The sequence below is a fragment of the Somniosus microcephalus genome, chromosome 11, assembly GCF_052327205.1.
Source record: "Somniosus microcephalus isolate GS21.2 chromosome 11, FLI_Smic_1.0, whole genome shotgun sequence".
Lineage (NCBI taxonomy): Eukaryota > Metazoa > Chordata > Chondrichthyes > Squaliformes > Somniosidae > Somniosus > Somniosus microcephalus.
In genome coordinates this window covers 235,800,646-235,822,117 of record NC_140997.1, presented here as the reverse complement: position 1 = coordinate 235,822,117, position 21,472 = coordinate 235,800,646, and the positions used below count along the sequence as shown (strand labels likewise).

Sequence of the window (21,472 nt, the reverse complement as noted above, 5' to 3'; positions counted from 1 at the left end):
AACTCACACCCAGTCCCGTCCACCCATCACCCCCTGTGCTCACTGCCCCGTGTCCTAACTCACACCAAGTCCCGTTCACCCATTACCCCCTGTGCTCACTGCTCCGTGTCCTAACTCACACCCAGTCCCGTTCACCCATCACCCCGTGCTCACTGCCCCGTGTCCTAACTCACACCCAGTCCCGTTCACACATCACCCCCTGTGCTCACTGCCCCGTGTCCTAACTCACACCCAGTCCCGTTCACCCATCACCCGCTGTGCTCACTGCCCCGTGTCCTAACTCACACCCAGTCCCTTTCACCCTTCGCCCCCTATGCTCACTGCCCCGTGTCCTAACTCACACCCAGTCCCGTTCACCCATCACCCCCTGTGCTCACTGCCCCATGTCCTAACTCACACCCAGTCCCGTTCACCCATCGCCCCCTGTGCTCACTGCCCCGTGTCCTAACTCAGACCCAGCCCCGTTCACCCATCACCCCCTGTGCTCACTGCCCCGTGTCCTAACTCGCACCCAGTCCCGTTCACCCATCACCCCCTGTGCTCACTGCCCCGTGTCCTAACTCACAGCCAGTCCCGTTCACCCATCGCCCCCTGTGCTCACTGCCCCGTGTCCTAACTCACACCCAGTCCCGTTCACCCATCGCCCCCTGTGCTCACTGCCCCGTGTCCTAACTCACACCCAGTCCCGTTCACCCATCACCCCGTGCTCACTGCCCCGTGTCCTAACTCACACCCAGTCCCGTTCACCCATCACTTCCTGTGCTCACTGCCCCGTGTCCTAACTCACACCCAGTCCCGTTCACCCATCACCCCCTGTGCTCACTGCCCCGTGTCCTAACTCACACCCAGTCCCGTTCACCCATCACCCCCTGTGCTCACTGCCCCGTGTCCTAACTCACACCCAGTCCCGTTCACCCATCACCCCTGTGCTCACTGCCCCGTGTCCTAACTCAGACCCAGCCCCGTTCACCCATCACCCCCTGTGCTCACTGCCCCGTGTCCTAACTCACACCCAGTCCCGTCCACCCATCACCCCCTGTGCTCACTGCCCCGTGTCCTAACTCACACCAAGTCCTGTTCACCCATCACCCCCTGTGCTCACTGCTCCGTGTCCTAACTCACACCCAGTCCCGTTCACCCATCACCCCGTGCTCACTGCCCCATGTCCTAACTCACACCCAGTCCCGTTCACCCATCACCCCTGTGCTCACTGCCCCGTGTCCTAACTCACACCCAGTCCCGTTCACCCATCACCCCCTGTGCTCACTGCCCCGCGTCCTAACTCACACCCAGTCCCGTCCACCCATCGCCCCCTGTGCTCACTGCCCCGTGTCCTAACTCACACCCAGTCCCGTTCACCCATCACCCCCTGTGCTCACTGCCCCGTGTCCTAACTCACACCCAGTCCCGTTCACCCATCACCCCCTGTGCTCACTGCCCCGTGTCCTAACTCACACCCAGTCCTGTTCACCCATCACCCCCTGTGCTCACTGCCCCGTGTCCTAACTCAGACCCAGCCCCGTTCACCCATCACCCCCTGTGCTCACTGCCCCGTGTCCTAACTCAGACCCAGCCCCGTTCACCCATCACCCCCTGTGCTCACTGCCCGGTGTCCTAACTCACACCCAGTCCCGTCCACCCATCACCCCCTGTGCTCACTGCCCCGTGTCCTAACTCACACCAAGTCCCGTTCACCCATTACCCCCTGTGCTCACTGCTCCGTGTCCTAACTCACACCCAGTCCCGTTCACCCATCACCCCGTGCTCACTGCCCCGTGTCCTAACTCACACCCAGTCCCGTTCACACATCACCCCCTGTGCTCACTGCCCCGTGTCCTAACTCACACCCAGTCCCGTTCACCCATCACCCGCTGTGCTCACTGCCCCGTGTCCTAACTCACACCCAGTCCCTTTCACCCTTCGCCCCCTATGCTCACTGCCCCGTGTCCTAACTCACACCCAGTCCCGTTCACCCATCACCCCCTGTGCTCACTGCCCCATGTCCTAACTCACACCCAGTCCCGTTCACCCATCGCCCCCTGTGCTCACTGCCCCGTGTCCTAACTCAGACCCAGCCCCGTTCACCCATCACCCCCTGTGCTCACTGCCCCGTGTCCTAACTCGCACCCAGTCCCGTTCACCCATCACCCCCTGTGCTCACTGCCCCGTGTCCTAACTCACAGCCAGTCCCGTTCACCCATCGCCCCCTGTGCTCACTGCCCCGTGTCCTAACTCACACCCAGTCCCGTTCACCCATCGCCCCCTGTGCTCACTGCCCCGTGTCCTAACTCACACCCAGTCCCGTTCACCCATCACCCCGTGCTCACTGCCCCGTGTCCTAACTCACACCCAGTCCCGTTCACCCATCACTTCCTGTGCTCACTGCCCCGTGTCCTAACTCACACCCAGTCCCGTTCACCCATCACCCCCTGTGCTCACTGCCCCGTGTCCTAACTCACACCCAGTCCCGTTCACCCATCACCCCCTGTGCTCACTGCCCCGTGTCCTAACTCACACCCAGTCCCGTTCACCCATCACCCCCTGTGCTCACTGCCCCGTGTCCTAACTCACACCCAGTCCCGTTCACCCATCACCCCTGTGCTCACTGCCCCGTGTCCTAACTCAGACCCAGCCCCGTTCACCCATCACCCCCTGTGCTCACTGCCCCGTGTCCTAACTCACACCCAGTCCCGTCCACCCATCACCCCCTGTGCTCACTGCCCCGTGTCCTAACTCACACCAAGTCCTGTTCACCCATCACCCCCTGTGCTCACTGCTCCGTGTCCTAACTCACACCCAGTCCCGTTCACCCATCACCCCGTGCTCACTGCCCCATGTCCTAACTCACACCCAGTCCCGTTCACCCATCACCCCTGTGCTCACTGCCCCGTGTCCTAACTCACACCCAGTCCCGTTCACCCATCACCCCCTGTGCTCACTGCCCCGTGTCCTAACTCACACCCAGTCCCGTTCACCCATCACCCCTGTGCTCGCTGACCTACATTGGCTCCCGGTTAAGCAACACCTCGATTTTAAAATTCTCATCCTTGTTTTCAAATCCCTCCAAGGCCTCACCCCTCCCTATCTCTGTAACCTCCTCCAGCCCCACAACCCCTCTCGAGATCTCTGCGCTCCTCCAATTCTGGTCTCTTGAGCATCCCTGATTTTAATCGCTCCACCATTGGTGGCCGTGCCTTCAGCTGCCTGGGCCCTAAGCTCTGGAATTCCCTCCCTAAACCTCTCCGCCTCGCTACCTCTCTTTCCTCCTTTAAGACGCTCCTTAAAACCGACCTCTTTGACCAAGCTTTTGGTCATCTGCCCTAATTTCTCTTTATGTGGCTCGGTGTCAAATTTTTTGTCTTAAAATACTCCTGTGCAGCGCCTTGGGACACTTTACTACGTTAAAGGTGCTATATAAATACAAGTTGTTGTTGTGTGATTTGATGATTCTATGCTTTAATTTCTCTCCAACTTTGCTGATTTTTTCTATTTTATGAATATGATATTTTAACCCAACTGTTGCATGTGTGTCACGATGTATTTATACTGTCTAATGTCCTGTGGCATTGATCATGACTGGGTGTGATGTTGTAAACCTGTTCTGCCCCTTTAAGACCAGGCAGAGATATTAAGGTCAAAGAGATGCTAATTGTTCTTGGAGGAAGTTTCTTTCTTTTGGCAACCACTTGGCTCTGCCCCTTCTTCTTCTTAGGTAGTCCCTCGGAGCCGAGGATGACTTGCTTCCACATTAAAAATGAGTTCTCAGGTGACTGATGAGTCCAATGCGGGACCTACAGTCTCTGTCACAGGTGGGGCAGACAGTGGTTGAAGGGGCGGGTTGGTGGGGTGCTTGGGTTGACGTGCGCTCCTTGCGCTGTCTGCGCTTGGCTTCCGCTTGCTCCCGGCGAAGAGACTCGAGGTGTTCGGCGCCTTCCCGGATGCTTCTCCTCCACTTTGTGCGGTCTTGGGCCAGGGATTCCCAGGTGCCGGTGAGGATGTTACACTTTTTCAAGGAGGCTTTGAGGGTGTCCTTGAAGCATTTCCTCTGCCCACTTGCCATGTTGGAATTCCGAGTAGAGTGCTTGTTTTGGGAGTCTCGTATCGGGCATGCGGACAATGTGACCCGTCCATCGGAGCTGATCAAGCGTGGCCAAATCTTCGATGCTGGGGATGTTGGCCTGAGTGAGAACACTGACGTTGGTGCACCTGTCCTGCCAATGGATTTGCAGGATCTTGGAGAGGCAGCGTTGGTGGTGCCTCTCCAGTGCTTTGAGGTGCCTGCTGTACATGGTCCATGTCTCTGAGACATACAGCAGGGTGGGTATCACTGCTGCTCTGTAGACCATGAGCTTAGTGCCGGGTTTGAGGTCCTGGTCTTCAAACACTCTCTTCCTCAGGCGACCGAAGGCTGCACTGGCACACTGAAGGCGGTGTTGGACTTCGTCATCGACATCTGCCCTTGTTGACAGTAGGCTGCCGAGGTATGGAAAGTGGTCCACGTTGTCCAAGGCCTTGTCGTGGATTTTGATAATCGGGGGGCAGTACTGTGTGGCGGGGCAGATTGGTAGAGGACCTTTGACCTACAGATGTTTAATGTAAGGCCCATGTGCTCGTACGCTTTGGTGAAGGTGTTAACGATGGTTTGGAGTTCGACCTCCGAGTGAGCGCAGACACAAGCGGCGTCTGCATACTGTAATTCAACGACAGAGGAAGGAGCGACCTTGGATCTAGACTGGAGGCGACGGAGGTTGAACAGTTTCCCGTTTGTTCTGTAAATTAGCTCTACTCCAGTGGGGAGCTTACTGAGGGTGAGATGGAGCATTGCAGCAAGGAAGATCGAGAAGAGCTTTGGTGCGATGACACAGCCTTGTTTGATCCCGGTCTGTACATGAATTGGGTCTGTGGTGGAACCGTTGGTCAGGATCACGGCTTGCATGTCGTCGTGAAGCAGGCGGAGGATGGTGACAAACTTTTGAGGGCAGCCGAATTTGAGGAGGACACTCCATAATCACTCATGGTTGACAGTGTCAAAGGCCTTTGTGAGGTCAAAGAAGGCCATGTGCAGCGGTTGGTGCTGTTCCCTGCATTTCTCTTGTAATTGGCGCGCGGTGAAGATCATGTCCATTGTGCCCCTTAGTGGGCGGAATCCGCATTGCGACTCTGGGAGGAGCTCTTCAGCCACTGGGAGAAGGCGATTGAGGAGGATTCTTGCAATGACTTTCCCTGTGGCAGACAGCAGGGAAACTCCTCTGTAATTAGCGCAATCGGACTTGTCACCTTTCTTGAAGATAGTCACAATTACGGTGTCTCTGAGATCCCCTGGCATGTTCTCCTCCTTCCAGATAAGAGAAATGAGTTCATGAATTCGCGCCAGTAGTGCTTCTCCGCCATGTTTTAGCGCCTCGGCAGGGATTCCATCTGCTCGGATGGCCTTTTCAACCTCATGCCGGGCTGGAGTTGTGCTGAGATGGTGGCGGGTAGCATGCTGCAGGATGGAATTGAGGACACTTGCATCGAAGACAGAGTCTCGGTTAAGGAGATCTTCGAAGTGCTCCTTCCAGCGGGCACTGACTGCCTCCCTGACCTTGATGAGTACCTCTCCGTTCTTGGCCCGCAGTGGGGAAGGGCCTTGGGTGCTTGGGCCGTAGGCGGTCTTGACTGCGCTAAAGAATCCACGCAGGTCATGGTTGTCGGCTAGCTGCTGGATCTCCTGCGCTTTCTCCACCCACCACCTTTTCTTTAGGTCGCGAGTTTTTTGTTGGACCTCGGCCTTCAGGCGTCTGTCGAGCTGCTTTCTTGCTCTGGAGTTCTGTTGCTGCTTCCAGATCAGGAATGCCTTGCGCTTGCGGCTCATTAGCTCCTGGATCTCCGCCCTGTAACCCCTCCAGGTAAGGTCAAGGTCAGGAGCCAACAGGAAATAACTGGCTTTCTTTCTGAAAGAGGCTTCAGTTTTGATTTTATTTTTGGTGTATAGGATAACAGGTGACTGTAGAGGGAGTATTACTCTGTATCTAACCCCATGCTGTACCTGCCCTGGGAGTGTTTGATGGACAGTGTAGAGGGAGCTTTACTCTGTATCTAACCCCATGCTGTACCTGCCCTGGGAGTGTTTGATGGACAGTGTAGAGGGAGCTTTACTCTGTATCTAACCCCATGCTGTACCTGCCCTGGGAGTGTTTGATGGACAGTGTAGAGGGAGCTTTACGCTGTATCTAACCCGTGCTGTACCTGCCCTGGGAGTGTTTGATGGGACAGTGTAGAGGGAGCTTTACTCTGTATCTAACCCCGTGCTGTACCTGCCCTGGGAGTGTTTGATGGGACAGTGTAGAGGGAGCTTTACTCTGTATCTAACCCGTGCTGTACCTGCCCTGGGAGTGTTTGATGGGACAGTGTAGAGGGAGCTTTACTCTGTGTCTAACCCGTGCTGTACCTGCCCTGGGAGTGTTTGATGGGACAGTGTAGAGGGAGTTTTACTCTGTATCTAACCCGTGCTGTACCTGCCCTGGGAGTGTTTGATGGGACAGTGTAGAGGGAGTTTTACTCTGTATCTAACCCGTGCTGTACCTGCCCTGGGAGTGGTTGATGGGACAGTGTAGAGGGAGCTTTACTCTGTATCTAACCCGTGCTGTACCTGCCCTGGGAGTGTTTGATGGGACAGTGTAGAGGGAGCTTTACTCTGTATCTAACCCTGTGCTGTACCTGCACTGGGAGTGTTTGATGGGACAGTGTAGAGGGAGCTTTACTCTGTATCTAACCCGTGCTGTACCTGCCCTGGGAGTGTTTGATGGGACAGTGTAGAGGGAGTTTTACTCTGTATCTAACCCCATGCTGTACCTGCCCTGGGAGTGTTTGATGGGACAGTGTAGAGGGAGCTTTACTCTGTATCTAACCCCATGCTGTACCTGCCCTGGGAGTGTTTGATGGGACAGTGTAGAGGGAGCTTTACTCTGTATCTAACCCCATGCTGTACCTGCCCTGGGAGTGTTTGATGGGACAGTGTAGAGGGAGCTTTACTCTGTATCTAACGCGTGCTGTACCTGCCCTGGGAGTGTTTAATGTGACAGTGTAGAGGGAGCTTTACTCTGTATCTAACCCGTGCTGTACCAGCCCTGGGAGTGTTTGATGGGACAGTGTAGAGGGAGCTTTACTCTGTATCTAACCCGTGCTGCACCTGCCCTGGGAGTGTTTGATGGGACAGTGTAGAGGGAGCTTTACTCTGTATCTAACGCGTGCTGTACCTGCCCTGGGAGTGTTTGATGTGACAGTGTAGAGGGAGTTTTACTCTGTATCTAACCCCGTGCTGTACCTGCCCTGGGAGTGTTTGATGGGACAGTGTAGAGGGAGCTTTACTCTGTATCTAACCCGTGCTGTACCAGCCCTGGGAGTGTTTGATGGGACAGTGTAGAGGGAGCTTTACTCTGTATCTAACGCGTGCTGTACCTGCCCTGGGAGTGTTTGATGTGACAGTGTAGAGGGAGTTTTACTCTGTATCTAACCCCGTGCTGTACCTGCCCTGGGAGTGTTTGATGGGACAGTGTAGAGGGAGCTTTACTCTGTATCTAACCCGTGCTGTACCAGCCCTGGGAGTGTTTGATGGGACAGTGTAGAGGGAGCTTTACTCTGTATCTAACGCGTGCTGTACCTGCCCTGGGAGTGTTTGATGGGACAGTGTAGAGGGAGCTTTACATCCTCAACCTGTATAGATATGTGAAGAGAAAAAGATTGGTGAAGTCAAGCATAGGTCCTTTGCAGTCAGAATCAGGGGAATTTATAATGGGGAACAAAAAAATGGCAGAACAATTAAATACATATTTTGGTTCTGTCTTCACAAAGGAGGACACAAATAACCTCCCAGAGATGTCGGGGAACATAGGGTCTGATGAAAGGGAGGAACTGAAACAAATCAGTATTTGTATTTGTAGGGAAATGGTGTTAGGGAAATTGACGGGATTGAAGGCCGATAAATCCCAGTACCTGATAATCTGCATCCTAGGGTACTTAAGGAAGTGGCCCTAGAAATAGTCGATGCATTGCTAGTCATCTTCTAAAATTCTATATATTCTGGAACCGTTTCCATGGATTGGAGGGTAGCTAATGTTCATTAAATATATTCACGAAGGAGTTAGATATATTTCTTAAGGCTAAAGGGGTCAAGGGATATGGGGAGAAGGCAGGAACGGGGTACTGCGTTTGGATGATCAGCCATGATCTCATTAAATGGCGGAGCAGGCTCGAGGGGTCGAATGGCCTACTCCTGCTCCTATCTTCTATGTTTCTATGTTTACTCTGTATCTAACCCGTGCTGTACCTGCCCTGGGAGTGTTTGATGGGACAGTGTAGAGGGAGCTTTACTCTGTATCTAACCTGTGCTGTACCTGCCCTGGGAGTGTTTGATGGGACAGTGTAGAGGGAGCTTTACTCTGTATCTAACCCGTGCTGTACCTGCCCTGGGAGTGTTTGATGGGACAGTGTAGAGGGAGCTTTACTGTGTATCTAACCCGTGCTGTACCTGCCCTGGGAGTGTTTGATGGGACAGTGTAGAGGGAGCTTTACTGTGTATCTAACCCGTGCTGTACCTGCCCTGGGAGTGTTTGATGGGACAGTGTAGAGGGAGCTTTACTCTGCGTTCAGTGCTGGTTAATCGTGGTTACAGCCATACTCACCATTGAGAAAGTCCTTCACTGCCTTGATAAATTTGCGGAGATTGTCCACCGAGCTGTTGATGAGTTTCTTTGTCGCCGTTGCTTTCTGCAGAGTTTCCGCGGCCTGCGATTTTGCTTTCTCTGCTTGTCCTTGTATCTCATCGATCTGGAGAATGGAGTAGCGTCTGTGTGTCAGCATCCTGCGCACCTCACCAGAGCCAGCACCCCCGGAATCCTGTCTCACTTCCCGTGAGGTGAACCGACACGTATTGCGCTGGTGCCCCCGCCCACCCGGCAGCCATTTTAGGCCCAAGCCTCGTTTGAACAGAACCCGTGTGTTACGGGCGGGGAACGAGATCTCGCGATGCAGCTCGCCAGATTCCCACCCCAGTATTGGCAGTGCCCCCCCCCAACCAACAGTGGGGAGGGGCCACGCTCGCAAAGTCGGGGGTGGGGAGAATTCCCCGGGGTGGTAGCGGCTCTAGACTGTCGGTGTGGAGCCCAGGGTCCCGCGTTCGCTCCTCTCGGCCTCTCCCTGAGATTCCAGGCACTCTGTCACCTGTGAAGCTGATGGGAGACCACGGCACGACCGGCTCCAGCCCAAACTGGCCGCCGGAGTCTTGGGTACATCGTAGGACCCCCAATTTTCATATTTAAAGGGGTCTTGACCTGAAACAGGCGGGCCCCCCTCCCCACCCCCCTTTACCAACAATCGAGAAGTGAAAATCAAACCTCCGCACTTCACTGAACCAAACGATTTCCCCTCAACATCCCCCTCCCCCACTCACTCCCCCGCTTTCTCCCCCTCCCCCGCTCTCTCCCCCTCCCCCTCTCTCCCCCACCCCCTCACTCCCCTCCCCCTCGCTCCCCCTCCCCCGCTGACTCCCCCTCCCCCGCTCTCTCCCCCTCTCTCCCCCACCCCCTCACTCCCCCTCCCCCGCTGACTCCCCCTCCCCCGCTCACTCCCCCTCCCCTCCCCCACTCTCTCCCCCTCTCTCCCCCACCCCTCACTCCCCCTGCCCGCTCTCTCCCCTCCCCCTCACTCCACCTCCCCCCTCACTCCCCCTCCCCCGCTCACTCCCCCTCCCCCGCTCTCTCCCCTCCCCTCTCTCCCCCGCCCCCTCGCTCTCCCTCCCCCCTCACTACCCTCCCCCCTCACTCCCCCTCCCCCGCTCACTCCCCCTCCCCCGCTCTCTCCCCTCCCCTCTCTCCCCCACCCCCTCACTCCCCCTCCCCCTCACTCCCCTCCCCCCTCGCTCCCCCTCCCCCGCTCTCTCCCCTCCCCTCTCCCCACCCCCTCACTCCCCCTCCCCCTCACTCCCCTCCCCCCTCACTCCCCCGCCCCCTCTCTTCCCCTCCCCCTCTCTCCCCCTCCCCCGCGCTCTCCCCCTCCCCGCGCTCTCCCCCTCCCCCTCACTCCCCCTCCCCTCTCTCCCCCACCCCCTCACTCCCCCTCCCCCTCCCCCTCTCTCTTCCCCTCCCCCCCTCCCCCCTCTCTCCCCCTCCCCCTCTCTCCCCCCTCTCTCCCCCTCCCCCTCTCTCCCCCACACCCTCACTCCCCCTCCCCCCTCTCCCACTCCCCCTCCCCCCTCACTCCCCCTCCCCTCTCTCCCCCTCTCTCCCCCCCCTCACTCCCCCTCCCCTCGCTCCCCCTCTCTCCCCCACCCCCTCACTCCCCCTCTCCCCCTCCCCCTCCCCCCTCACTCCCCCTCCCCCCTCTCTCCCCCTCCCCCTCACTCCCCCTCCCCTCTCTCTCCCCCTCCCCCTCTCTCCCCCTCCCCCTCACCCTCTCTCCCCCTCCCCATCTCTCCCCCACCCCCTCACTCCCCCACCCCCTCACTCCCCCCTCTCCCACTCCCCCTCCCCCCTCTCTCCCCCTCCCCCGCTCTCTCCCCTCCCCTCTCTCCCCCACCCCCCTCACTCCCCCGCCCCCTCACTCCCCCTCCCCCTCTCTTCCCCTCCCCCTCTCTTCCCCTCCCCCATCTCTCCCCCTCCCCTCACTCCCCCCTCTCTCCCCCTCCCCCTCTCTCCCCCTCCCCCACCCCCTCTTCCCCTCACTCCCCCCTCTCTCCCCCTCCCCCTCTCTCCCCCTCCCCCACCCCCTCTTCCCCTCCCCCTCTCTCCCCCTCCCCCTCTCTCCCCCTCCCCCTTCCCCTCCCCCTCACTCCCCCTCCCCCACTCTCCCCCTCCCCCTCTCTCCCCCTCCCCCTCCCCTGCTCTCTCCCCCTCCCCCGCTCTCCCCCTCCCCCTCTCTCCCCCTCCCCTGCTCTCTCCCCCTCCCCACTCACTCCCCTCCCCCACTCTCTCCCCCTCCCCCCGGTCTCTCCCCCTCCCCCCTCTCTCCCCCTCTCTCCCCCTCCCCCCTCAGTCCCCCTCCGCTGCTCTCTCCCCCTCCCTCCCTCTCCCCCTCATTCCCCCTCCCCCGCTCTCTCCCCCTCCCCCCTCTCTCCCCCTCCCCCCTCACTCCCCCTCCACTGCTCTCTCCCCCTCCCCCGCTCACTCTCCCCCTCCCCCTCACTCCCCCTCCGCTGCTCTCTCCCCCTCCCCCGCTCACTCTCCCCTCCCCCCTCACTCCCCCCTCACTCCCCCCTCACTCCCCCGCCCCCCCTCACTCTCCCCCTCCCCTCACTCACCCTCCCCCCTCACTCCCCCTCCCCCTCACTACCCCTCCCTCGCTCACTCTCCCCCTCCCCCGCTCTCTCCCCCTCCCCCTCTCTCCCCCACCCCCGCTCTCTCCCCCTCTCTCCCCTCCCCCTCCCACCCCCTCACTCCCCCTCCCCGCTCTCTCCCCCTCCCCCTCACTCCCCCTTCCCCCTCACTCCACCTCCCCCGCTCACTCCCCCTTCCCGCTCTCTCCCCTCCCCTCTCTCCCCCACCCCCTCACTCCCCCTCCCCCCTCACTCCCCCTCCCCCCTCACTCCCCCCTCCCCCTCACTCCCCCGCCCCCTCTCTTCCCCACCCCCCCTCTCCCCCTCCCCCTCTCTTCCCCTCCCCCCTCTCCCCACCTCCCCCGCGCTCTCCCCCTCCCCCCTCTCTCCCCCTCCGCCATCTCTCCCCCTCCCCTCACTCCCCCTCCCCCCCTCTTCCCCTCACTCCCCCTCCCCCTCACTCCCCCGCCCCCCGTCTTCCCCTCCCCCTCTCTCCCCCTCCCCCTCCCTCCCTCACTTCCCTGCCCCCATCTCTCCCCTCCCCCTCACTCCCCCTCCCCCTCTCTCCCCCACCCCCTCACTCCCCCTCCCCCTCACTCCCCCTCCCCCCTCTCTTCCCCTCCCCCTCCCACTCTCTCCCCCTCCCCCCTCTCTTCCCCTCCCCCTCCCACTCTCTCCCCCTCCCCCTCACTCCCCCTCCCCCACCCCCTCTCCCCTTCCCCCCCCACCCCCTCTCCCCTTCCCCCCTCTCTTCCCCTCCCCCTCCCCCACTCTCTCCCCCTCCCCCTCACTCCCCCTCCCCCTCTCTCCCCCTCCCCCTCTCTCCCCCTCTCTCCCCCTCCCCCTCTCTCCCCCTCTCTCCCCCTCCCCCTCTCTCCCCCTCCCCCTCCCCCTCTCTCCCCCTCCCCTGCTTTCTCCCCCTCCCCCTCTCTCCCCCTCACCCTCTCTCCCCCTCCGCTGCTCTCTCCCCCTCCCCCCTCACTCCCCTCCCCTGCTCTCTCCCCCTCCCCCCGCTCTCTCCCCCTCCCCCCCGCTCTCCCCCTCCCCCCTCATTCCCCCTCCCCCCTCTCTCCCCTCCCCCTCACTCCCCCTCCGCTGCTCTCTCCCCCTCCCCCCCATCTCTCCCCCACCCCCCTCACTCCCCCTCCCCCGCGTTCTCCCCCTCCCCCGCTCACTCTCCCCCTCCCCCTCACTCCCCCTCCGCTGCTCTCTCGCCTCCCCCGCTCACTCTCCCCTCCCCCCTCACTCCCCCTCCCTCGCTCACTCTCCCCCTCCCTCTCCCCCTCACTCGCCCCCTCCCCCTCACTCTCCCCCTCACTCCCCCTCCCGCCTCACTCTCCCCTCCCCCTCACTCCCCCCCTCGCTCACTCTCCCCATCCCCCTCACTCTCCCACTCCCCCTCACTCTCCCCCTCCCCCTCACTCTCCCCCTCCCCCCTCACTCTCCCCTCCCCCGCTCACCTACCCTTTGAGACACGGTGTTGAGTTGGTGTTGAGTGTCCTGGATCGCGGCGGTGGAATTTTCCGCTCTCCGCAGCGCCTGCACAGACTGAGCGAGGGCTCCAGCGCAGCGCTCCCCGCCACACCGGCGGCTCCCTGAGTCGTCACGGCAGTTGGCGCCTCCGCACGGGTCCGCGATGCAGCTCCGGTCATCGGACGATCCGCACACCTGGAACAAGACGAGCGCGCCTGGCGGTAAAGGCGGTGAAAGTGGCGAACCGCATGGCGAGATTGCGGGGCTTGTCACACGTTTGCACCTCGGGGGCAGTTCCACAGGTTCAATGGGCCGAATGGCCAACTCCTGGGCCTGTTATTATGGATTATCAGCTTTGGCTCAGTGTGCAGCATTCGCACCACAGAGGCTGAAGGTCGTGGGTTCAAATCCCACTCTGAGACTTGAGCACAAAAATCCAGGCTGACACTGGATAATTACTTGAAGGGGAAAATTCACAGGGCTATGAGGAAAGAGCAGGGAGGTGAGACTAATTGGAGAGCTCTTTCAAAGAGCTGGCACAGGCACGATGGGCCAAATGGCCTCCTACTGTGCTTTATCATTCTATGATTATATGACACTCCAGTGCAGTACTGAGGGAGCGCCGCACTGTCGGAGGGGCAGTACTGAGGGAGTGCCGCACTGTCGGAGGGGCAGTACTGAGGGAGTGCCGCACTGTCGGAGGGGCAGTACTGAGGGAGTGCCGCACTGTCGGAGGGGCAGTACTGAGGGAGCGCCGCACTATCGGAGGGGCAGTACTGAGGGAGCGCCGCACTGTCGGAGGGGCAGTACTGAGGGAGTGCTGCACTGTCGGAGGGGCAGTACTGAGGGAGTGCCACACTGTCGGAGGGGCAGTACTGAGGGAGTGCTGCACTGTCGGAGGGGCAGTACTGAGGGAGCGCCGCACTGTCGGAGGGGCAGTACTGAGGGAGTGCCGCACTGTCGGAGGGGCAGTACTGAGGGAGTGCTGCACTGTCGGAGGGGCAGTACTGAGGGAGAGCCGCACTGTCGGAGGGGCAGTACTGAGGGAGTGCTGCACTGTCAGAGGTGCCATCTTTCGGATGAGATGTTAAACTGAGGCCCCGTCTGCTCTCTCAGGTGGATATAAAACATCCCACGGCACTATTTCGAAGAAGAGCAGGGGAGTCCTCCCCGGTGTCCTGGGGCCAATATTTATCCCTCAACCAACATCACTAAAACAGATGATCTGGTCATTCTCACATTGCTGTTTGTGGGATCTTGCTGTGCGCAAATTGGCTGTGACAGTGACTCACTTCAAAAAGTACTTCATTGGTTGTAAAGCGCTTTGTAAAGTTTTGAGGTTGTGAAAGGTGCTGTAGAAATGAACGTTCTTTGTTACTTTTTAGTGTATTTACTGAGAGGAGGGGGTCAACACTGCTAAACCTGCTCCTGAGCCCACCTGAGAGAGAGTGAGTGAGAGAGAGAGAGAGAGAGAGTGAGAGACATATGGACATGATTGGCTGAGGATACGCTGGCTAGTATTTCGCTTTCTTGTTGCAGAGGGGAGATGAGGAGATTGTTTTACACAGCGAGTTGTTGTGATCTGGAATGCGCTGCCTGAAAGGGCGGTGGGAGCAGATTCAATAGTGACTTTCAAAAGGGAATTGGAGAAATTCACAGGGCTGTGGGGAAAGAGCAGAGGGGAGTGGGACTAATTGGAGAGCTCGACCAAAGAGCCGGCACAGGCACGATGGGCCGAGTGGCCTCCTTCTGTGCTGCATCATTGTGTTTACCATCCACGCTACAATTGCATTTGCTAACCTTTTCCTGATGTAGTTTATTTTTTAAGAAACCCTAGGCCCTGCTGGAGACATACAGATGTCTCTGGCGATGGTGTCTCTCTGAATGTGTCTCTGGAGACGGTGTCTCTCTGAATGTTATAATCTTTCCCAAAGTGGGACTGGCCCAGCCCATGAACACAGAAGGCCACTCCCCTCACCCACCAACACAGTCAGCTGCTGCCATCTGAAGGCCAGAGATGGAACAGCAGCAAGAATGTGACGGCTCACAGCCTGCCGAACAATATATAAAACAACTGGCAATTCATGGCGAATTTTAACATAGAAAAACATCCCGAAGTGCATCACAGAGGCATAATCAGACAAAAATGGATGCCGAGTCAAAGAAGGAGCTCAGAGGAGACTAAAAACGTGGTCAGAGGTTGGTTTTATGGAGCGTCTTAAAGCAGGAGCGAGAGGCGGAGAGGTTTAGGGAGGGAATTCCAGAGCTCGGGGCCCAGGCAGCTCAAGGCACGGCTGTCAATGGTGGGCTGAAGGAAATCGGGGATGCTTAAGAAGCCAGAATTGAAGGAGCGCGGAGATCTCGGTGGGTTGTAGGGGCTGGAGGAGCGTACAGAGTTAGGGAGGGATGAATCGATTTCAGACCCTTCTGTATGCAGGACCTGTATAAATACTGACACACTCCCGGGAACCCCCTGTAAATACTGACACACTCCCGGGAACCCCCTGTAAATACTGACACACTCCCGGGGACCCCCTGTAAATACTGACACACTCCCGGGGACCCCCTGTAAATACTGACACACTCCCGGGAACCCCCTGTAAATACTGACACACTCCCGGGGACCCCCTGTAAATACTGACACACTCCCGGGGACCCCCTGTAAATACTGACACACTCCCGGGGACCCCCTGTAAATACTGACACACTCCCGGGGACCCCCTGTAAATACTGACACACTCCCGGGAACCCCCTGTAAATACTGACACACTCCCGGGGACCCCCTGTAAATACTGACACACTCCCGGGGACCCCCTGTAAATACTGACACACTCCCGGGGACCCCCTGTAAATACTGACACACTCCCGGGAACCCCCTGTAAATACTGACACACTACCGGGGACCCCCTGTAAATACTGACACACTCCCAGGGACCCCCTGTAAATACTGACACACTACCGGGGACCCCCTGTAAATACTGACACACTCCCGGGGACCCCCTGTAAATACTGACACACTCCCGGGGACCCCCTGTAAATACTGACACACTCCCGGGGACCCCCTGTAAATACTGACACACTCCCGGGGACCCCCTGTAAATACTGACACACTCCCGGGGACCCCCTGTAAATACTGACACACTCCCGGGGACCCCCTGTAAATACTGACACACTCCCGGGGACCCCCTGTAAATACTGACACACTCCCGGGGACCCCCTGTAAATACTGACACACTCCCGGGGACCCCCTGTAAATACTGACACACTCCCCGGGGATCCCCCTGTAAATACTGACACACTCCCGGGGACCCCCTGTAAATACTGACACACTCCCGGGGACCCCCTGTAAATACTGACGCACTCCCGGGGACCCCCTGTAAATACTGTCACACTCCCGGGGACCCCTGTAAACACTGACACTCTCCCGGGGACCCCCTGTAAATACTGACACACTCTCGGGGACCCCCTGTAAATACTGACACACTCCTGGGGACCCCCTGTAAATACTGGCACACTCCCGGGGACCCCTTGTAAATACTGTCACACTCCCGGGGACCCCTGTAAACACTGACACTCTCCCGGGGACCCCCTGTAAATACTGACACACTCTCGGGGACCCCCTGTAAATACTGACACACTCCTGGGGACCCCCTGTAAATACTGGCACACTCCCGGGGACCCCTTGTAAATACTGACACACTCCCGGGGACCCCCTGTAAATACTGGCACACTCCCGGGGACCCCCTGTAAATACTGACACACTCCCGGGGACTCCTTGTAAATACTGACACACTCCCGGGGACCCCCTGTAAATACTGGCACACTCCCGGGGACCCCTTGTAAATACTGGCACACTCCCGGGGACCCCCTGTAAATACTGGCACACTCCCGGGGACCCCTTGTAAATACTGACACACTCCCGGGGACCCCCTGTAAATACTGGCACACTCCCGGGGACCCCCTGTAAATACTGGCACACTCCCGGGGACCCCTTGTAAATACTGGCACACTCCCGGGGACCCCCTGTAAATACTGGCACACTCCCGGGGACCCCTTGTAAATACTGACACACTCCCGGGGACCCCCTGTAAATACTGGCACACTCCCGGGGACCCCTTGTAAATACTGACACACTCCCGGGGACCCCCTGTAAATACTGGCACACTCCCGGGGACCCCTGTAAATACTGGCACACTCCCGGGGACCCCCTGTAAATACTGGCACACTCCCGGGGACCCCTTGTAAATACTGACACACTCCCGGGGACCCCCTGTAAATACTGGCACACTCCCGGGGACCCCCTGTAAATACTGACACACTCCCGGGGACTCGCTGTAAATACTGGCACACTCCCGGGGACCCCCTGTAAATACTGACACACTCCCGGGGACTCGCTGTAAATACTGGCACACTCCCGGGGACCCCCTGCAAATACTGACACACTCCCGGGGACCCCCTGTAAATACTGGCACACTCCCGGGGACCCCCTGTAAATACTGACACACTCCCGGGGACTCGCTGTAAATGCTGGCACACTCCCGGGGACCCCCTGTAAATACTGACACACTCCCGGGGACTCGCTGTAAATACTGGCACACTCTCGGAGACCCCCTGTAAATACTGACACACTCCCGGGGACTCGCTGTAAATACTGGCACACTCCTGGGGACCCCCTGTAAATACTGACACACTCCCGGAGACCCCCTGTAAATACTGACACGCTCCTGAGAACCCCCTGTAAATACTGACACACTCCCGGGGACAACATAGAAACATATAGAAACATAGAAGATAGGAGCAGGAGTAGGCCATTCGGCCCCTCGAGCCTGCTCCGCCATTCAATGCGATCATGGCTGATCATCCAAGTTCAGTACCCTGTCCCTGCCTTCTCCCCATATCTCTTGATCCCTTTAGCCTTAAGAAATATATCCAACTCCTTCTTGAATATATTTAATGAATTGGCCTCTACTGCCTTCTGTGGTAGAGAATTCCACAGGTTCACCACTCTCTGGGTGAAGAAATTCCTCCTCATTTCTGTCCTAAAAGGCCTACCCCGTATCCTTAGACTGTGACCCCTGGTTCTGGATTCCCCGACCATAGGGAACATCCTCCTTGAATCTAGTCTGTCCAGTCCTGCCAGAATTTTATAAGTTTCAATGAGATCCCCTCTCATTCTTCTAAACTCCAGCGAGTACAAGCCCAATCGTCCCAATCTCTCCTCATAAGTCATTCCTGCCATCCCAGGTATCAGCCTGGTGAATCTTCGCTGAACTCCTTCCATGGCAAGAATATCCTTCCTCAGATAAGGCGACCAAAACTGCACACAATACTCAAGGTGCGGTCTCACCAAGGCTCTGTACAACTGTAGCAAGACATCCTTGTTCCTGTACTCAAACCCTCTCGCTATGAAGGCCAACATACCATTTGCCTTCTTAACCGCCTGCTGCACCTGCATGCTTACCTTCAGCGACTGGTGCACAAGGACACCCAGGTCTCGTTGCACTTCCCCTTCTCCCAATCTATTGCCATTCAGATAATAATCTGCCTTCCTGTTTTTGACACCAAAGTGGATAACCTCACATTTATCCACGCTATATTGCATCTGCCATGCTTCTGCCCAATCACCCAACCTGTCCAAATCATCCTGTAGTTTCTTGGCATCCTCCTCACAGCACACACGTCCACCCAGCTTTGTGTCATCTGCAAATTTGGAGATATTACATCTAGTTCCCTTGTCTAGATCATTAATATATATTGTGAATAGCTGGGGTCCAAGGACCGATCCCTGTGGCACCCCACTAGTCACTGCCTGCCACTCGGAAAAAGACCCGTTTATTCCAACTCTTTGTTTTCTATCTGCCAACCAGTTCTCTATCCAAGTCAATACCTTGCCCCCAATCCCATGTGCCTTAACTTTACACGCTAATCTCTTATGTGGGACCTTATCGAAAGCCTTCTGAAAATCCAAATACACCACATCCACTGGTTTTCCCTTATCTATTTTACTAGTTACATCCTCAAAAAATTCCAGTAGATTAGTCAAGCACGATTTACCTTTTGTAAATCCATGTTGACTTTGTCCGATCCTGTCACTGTTTTCCAAGTGCTCTGCTATTCCATCTTTTATAATGGACTCTAGCATTTTCCCCACTACCGATGTCAGGCTTACCGGTCTGTAATTCCCCGTTTTCTCTCTACCACCTTTTTTGAATAGTGGGGTAACATTAGCTACCCTCCAATCCATGGGTACTGTTCCAGATTCCATCGAATGTTGGAAGATGATCAGCAATGCATCTACTATTTCTAGGGCCATTTCCTTCAGTACCCTAGGATGTAGATTATCAGGCCCTGGGGATTTATCGGCCTTCAATCCCATCAATTTCCCTAACACCATTTCCCTACAAATACTGGTTTCTTTCAGTTCCTCCCTTTCATCAGACCCTATGTTCCCCGACATTTCTGGGAGGTTATTTGTGTCCTCCTTTGTGAAGACAGAACCATAATATGTATTTAATTGGTCTGCCATTTTTTTGTTCCCCATTATAATTTCCCCTGATTCTGACTGCAAGGGACCTACACTTGACTTCACCAATCTTTTTCTCTTCACATATCTATAAAAGCTTTTACAGTCAGTTTTTATGTTCCTCGCAAGCTTACTCTCATACTCTATTTTCCCTTTCTTAATTAATCCCTTTGTCCTCCTTTGTTGAATCCTAAACTGCTCCCAATCCTCTGGATTACTGCTTTTTCTAGCCAATTTATATGTCCTCTCCTTGGATCTTATGCTATCCCTAATTTCCCTCATTAGCCATGGTTGAGTCACCTTGTTTGTTTTATTTTTATGCCAAACTGGGATGAACAAATTCTGTAGTTCATCCATGCGGTCTTTGAATGTTTGCAATTGGCTATCCACCGTTAACCCTTTGAGTGACATTCCCCAATCAATCCAACTAATTCGCGCCTCAGACCATCGTAGTTTCCTTTATTTAAATTCAGGACCCTAGTCTCTGAGTCAACTGCTTTATTCTCCATCTTAATGAAGAATTCGATCATATTATGATCGCTCCGACCCAAAGGGTCTCATACAACTAGATTGCTAATTAATCCTTTCTCGTTACATAATACCCAGTCTAAGATGGCCTGATCTCTGGTTGGTTCCTCGACATATTGGTCCAGGAAACCATCCCATAAACACTCCAGGAATTCCTCCTCCACAGTATTGTTACTAATTTGGTTAGCCCAATCTATATGTAGATTAAAGTCACCCATGATGAATGCTGTGCCCTTTTTGCACGCTTCTCTAATTTCCCTTTTAATGCCATCCCCAACCTCCGCATTACCGTTTGGAGGTCTTATGTCCTTATGTTCTTATATACCACTCCCACTAACGTTTTCTGCCCCTTGGTATTTCTCAGTTCTACCCATACAGATTCCACATCATCAGAGGTGATATCCTTCCTTACAATTGTGTTAATCCCTTCTTTAACCAGTAATGCTACCCCACCTCCCTTTCCTTTTTGCCTATCTTTCCTGAATATTGACAGGAATACTGACACACTCCCGGGGACCCCCTGTAAATACTGTCACACTCCCGGGGACCCCGTGTAAATACTGACTCACTCCTGGGGACCCCTGTAAATACTGACACACTCCCGGGGACCCCCTGTAAATACTGACACACTCCCGGGGAACCCCCTGTAAATACTGACACACTCCCGGGGACCCCCCTGTAAATACTGACACACTCCCGGGGACTCCCTGTATATACTGACACACTCCCGGGGACCCCTGTAAATACTGACACACTCCCGGAGACCCCCTGTAAATACTGACACACTCCCAGGGACCCCATGTAAATACTGACACACTCCCAGGGACCCCCTGTAAATACTGACAAACTCCCGGGGACCCCCTGTAAATACTGACACACTCCCGGGAACCACTGTAAATACTGACACACTCCCGGGGACCCCTTGTAAATACTGACACACTCCCGGGGACCCCCTGTAAATACTGACACACTCCTGGGGACCCCCTGTAAATACTGACACATGCCCGGGGACTCCCTGTAAACACTGACACACTCCCGGGGACCCCTTGTAAATACTGACACACTCCCGGGGACCCCCTGTAAATACTGACACACTCCTGGGGACCCCCTGTAAATACTGACACATGCCCGAGGACCCCCTGTAAATACTGACACACTCCCGGGGACCCCCTGTAAATACTGTCACACTCCCGGGGACCCCGTGGAAATACTGACGCACTCCCGGGGAACCCCTGTAAATACTGCCGCACTCCTGGGGACTCCCTGTGAATACTGACACACTCCCGGGGACCCCCTGTAAATACTGACACACTCCCAGATACCCCCTGTAAATACTGACACACTCCCGGGGAACCCCTGTAAATACTAACACACTCCCGGGGATCCCCTGTAAATACTGGCCCACTCCCGGGGACCCCCTGTAAATACTGACACACTCCCGGGGATCCCCTGTAAATACTGGCACACTCCCGGGGACCCCCTGTAAATACTGGCCCACTCCCGGGGACCCCCTGTAAATACTGACACACACACACACACACTCACACTCACACACACTCACACACTAACACACACTCACACACACACACACACACACTCACACTCACACACACACACTCACACTCACACTCACACTCACACACTAACACACACTCACA

General features: G+C 56.6%; 1 protein-coding gene across 4 annotated transcripts in view; it reads right to left on the bottom strand.

The window, feature by feature from the left end:
• The window catches only part of lamb2l (laminin, beta 2-like), a 401,500-nt gene that overhangs the window by 56,868 nt on the left and 323,160 nt on the right, over positions 1-21,472 (bottom strand). For all 4 annotated transcript variants that reach the window (XR_015080088.1, XM_086002162.1, XM_086002163.1 and 1 more), the window contains 2 exons: positions 12,755-12,958; positions 8,664-8,808 (listed from right to left, as the gene is read on the bottom strand). Coding sequence is in view for 3 of the 4 variants with exons in the window: in XM_086002162.1 (XP_085858288.1) it covers positions 8,664-8,808; positions 12,755-12,958 (349 nt within the window). In the remaining variant the exon portion in view is untranslated. The remainder of the gene's footprint in view (positions 1-8,663; positions 8,809-12,754; positions 12,959-21,472) is intronic.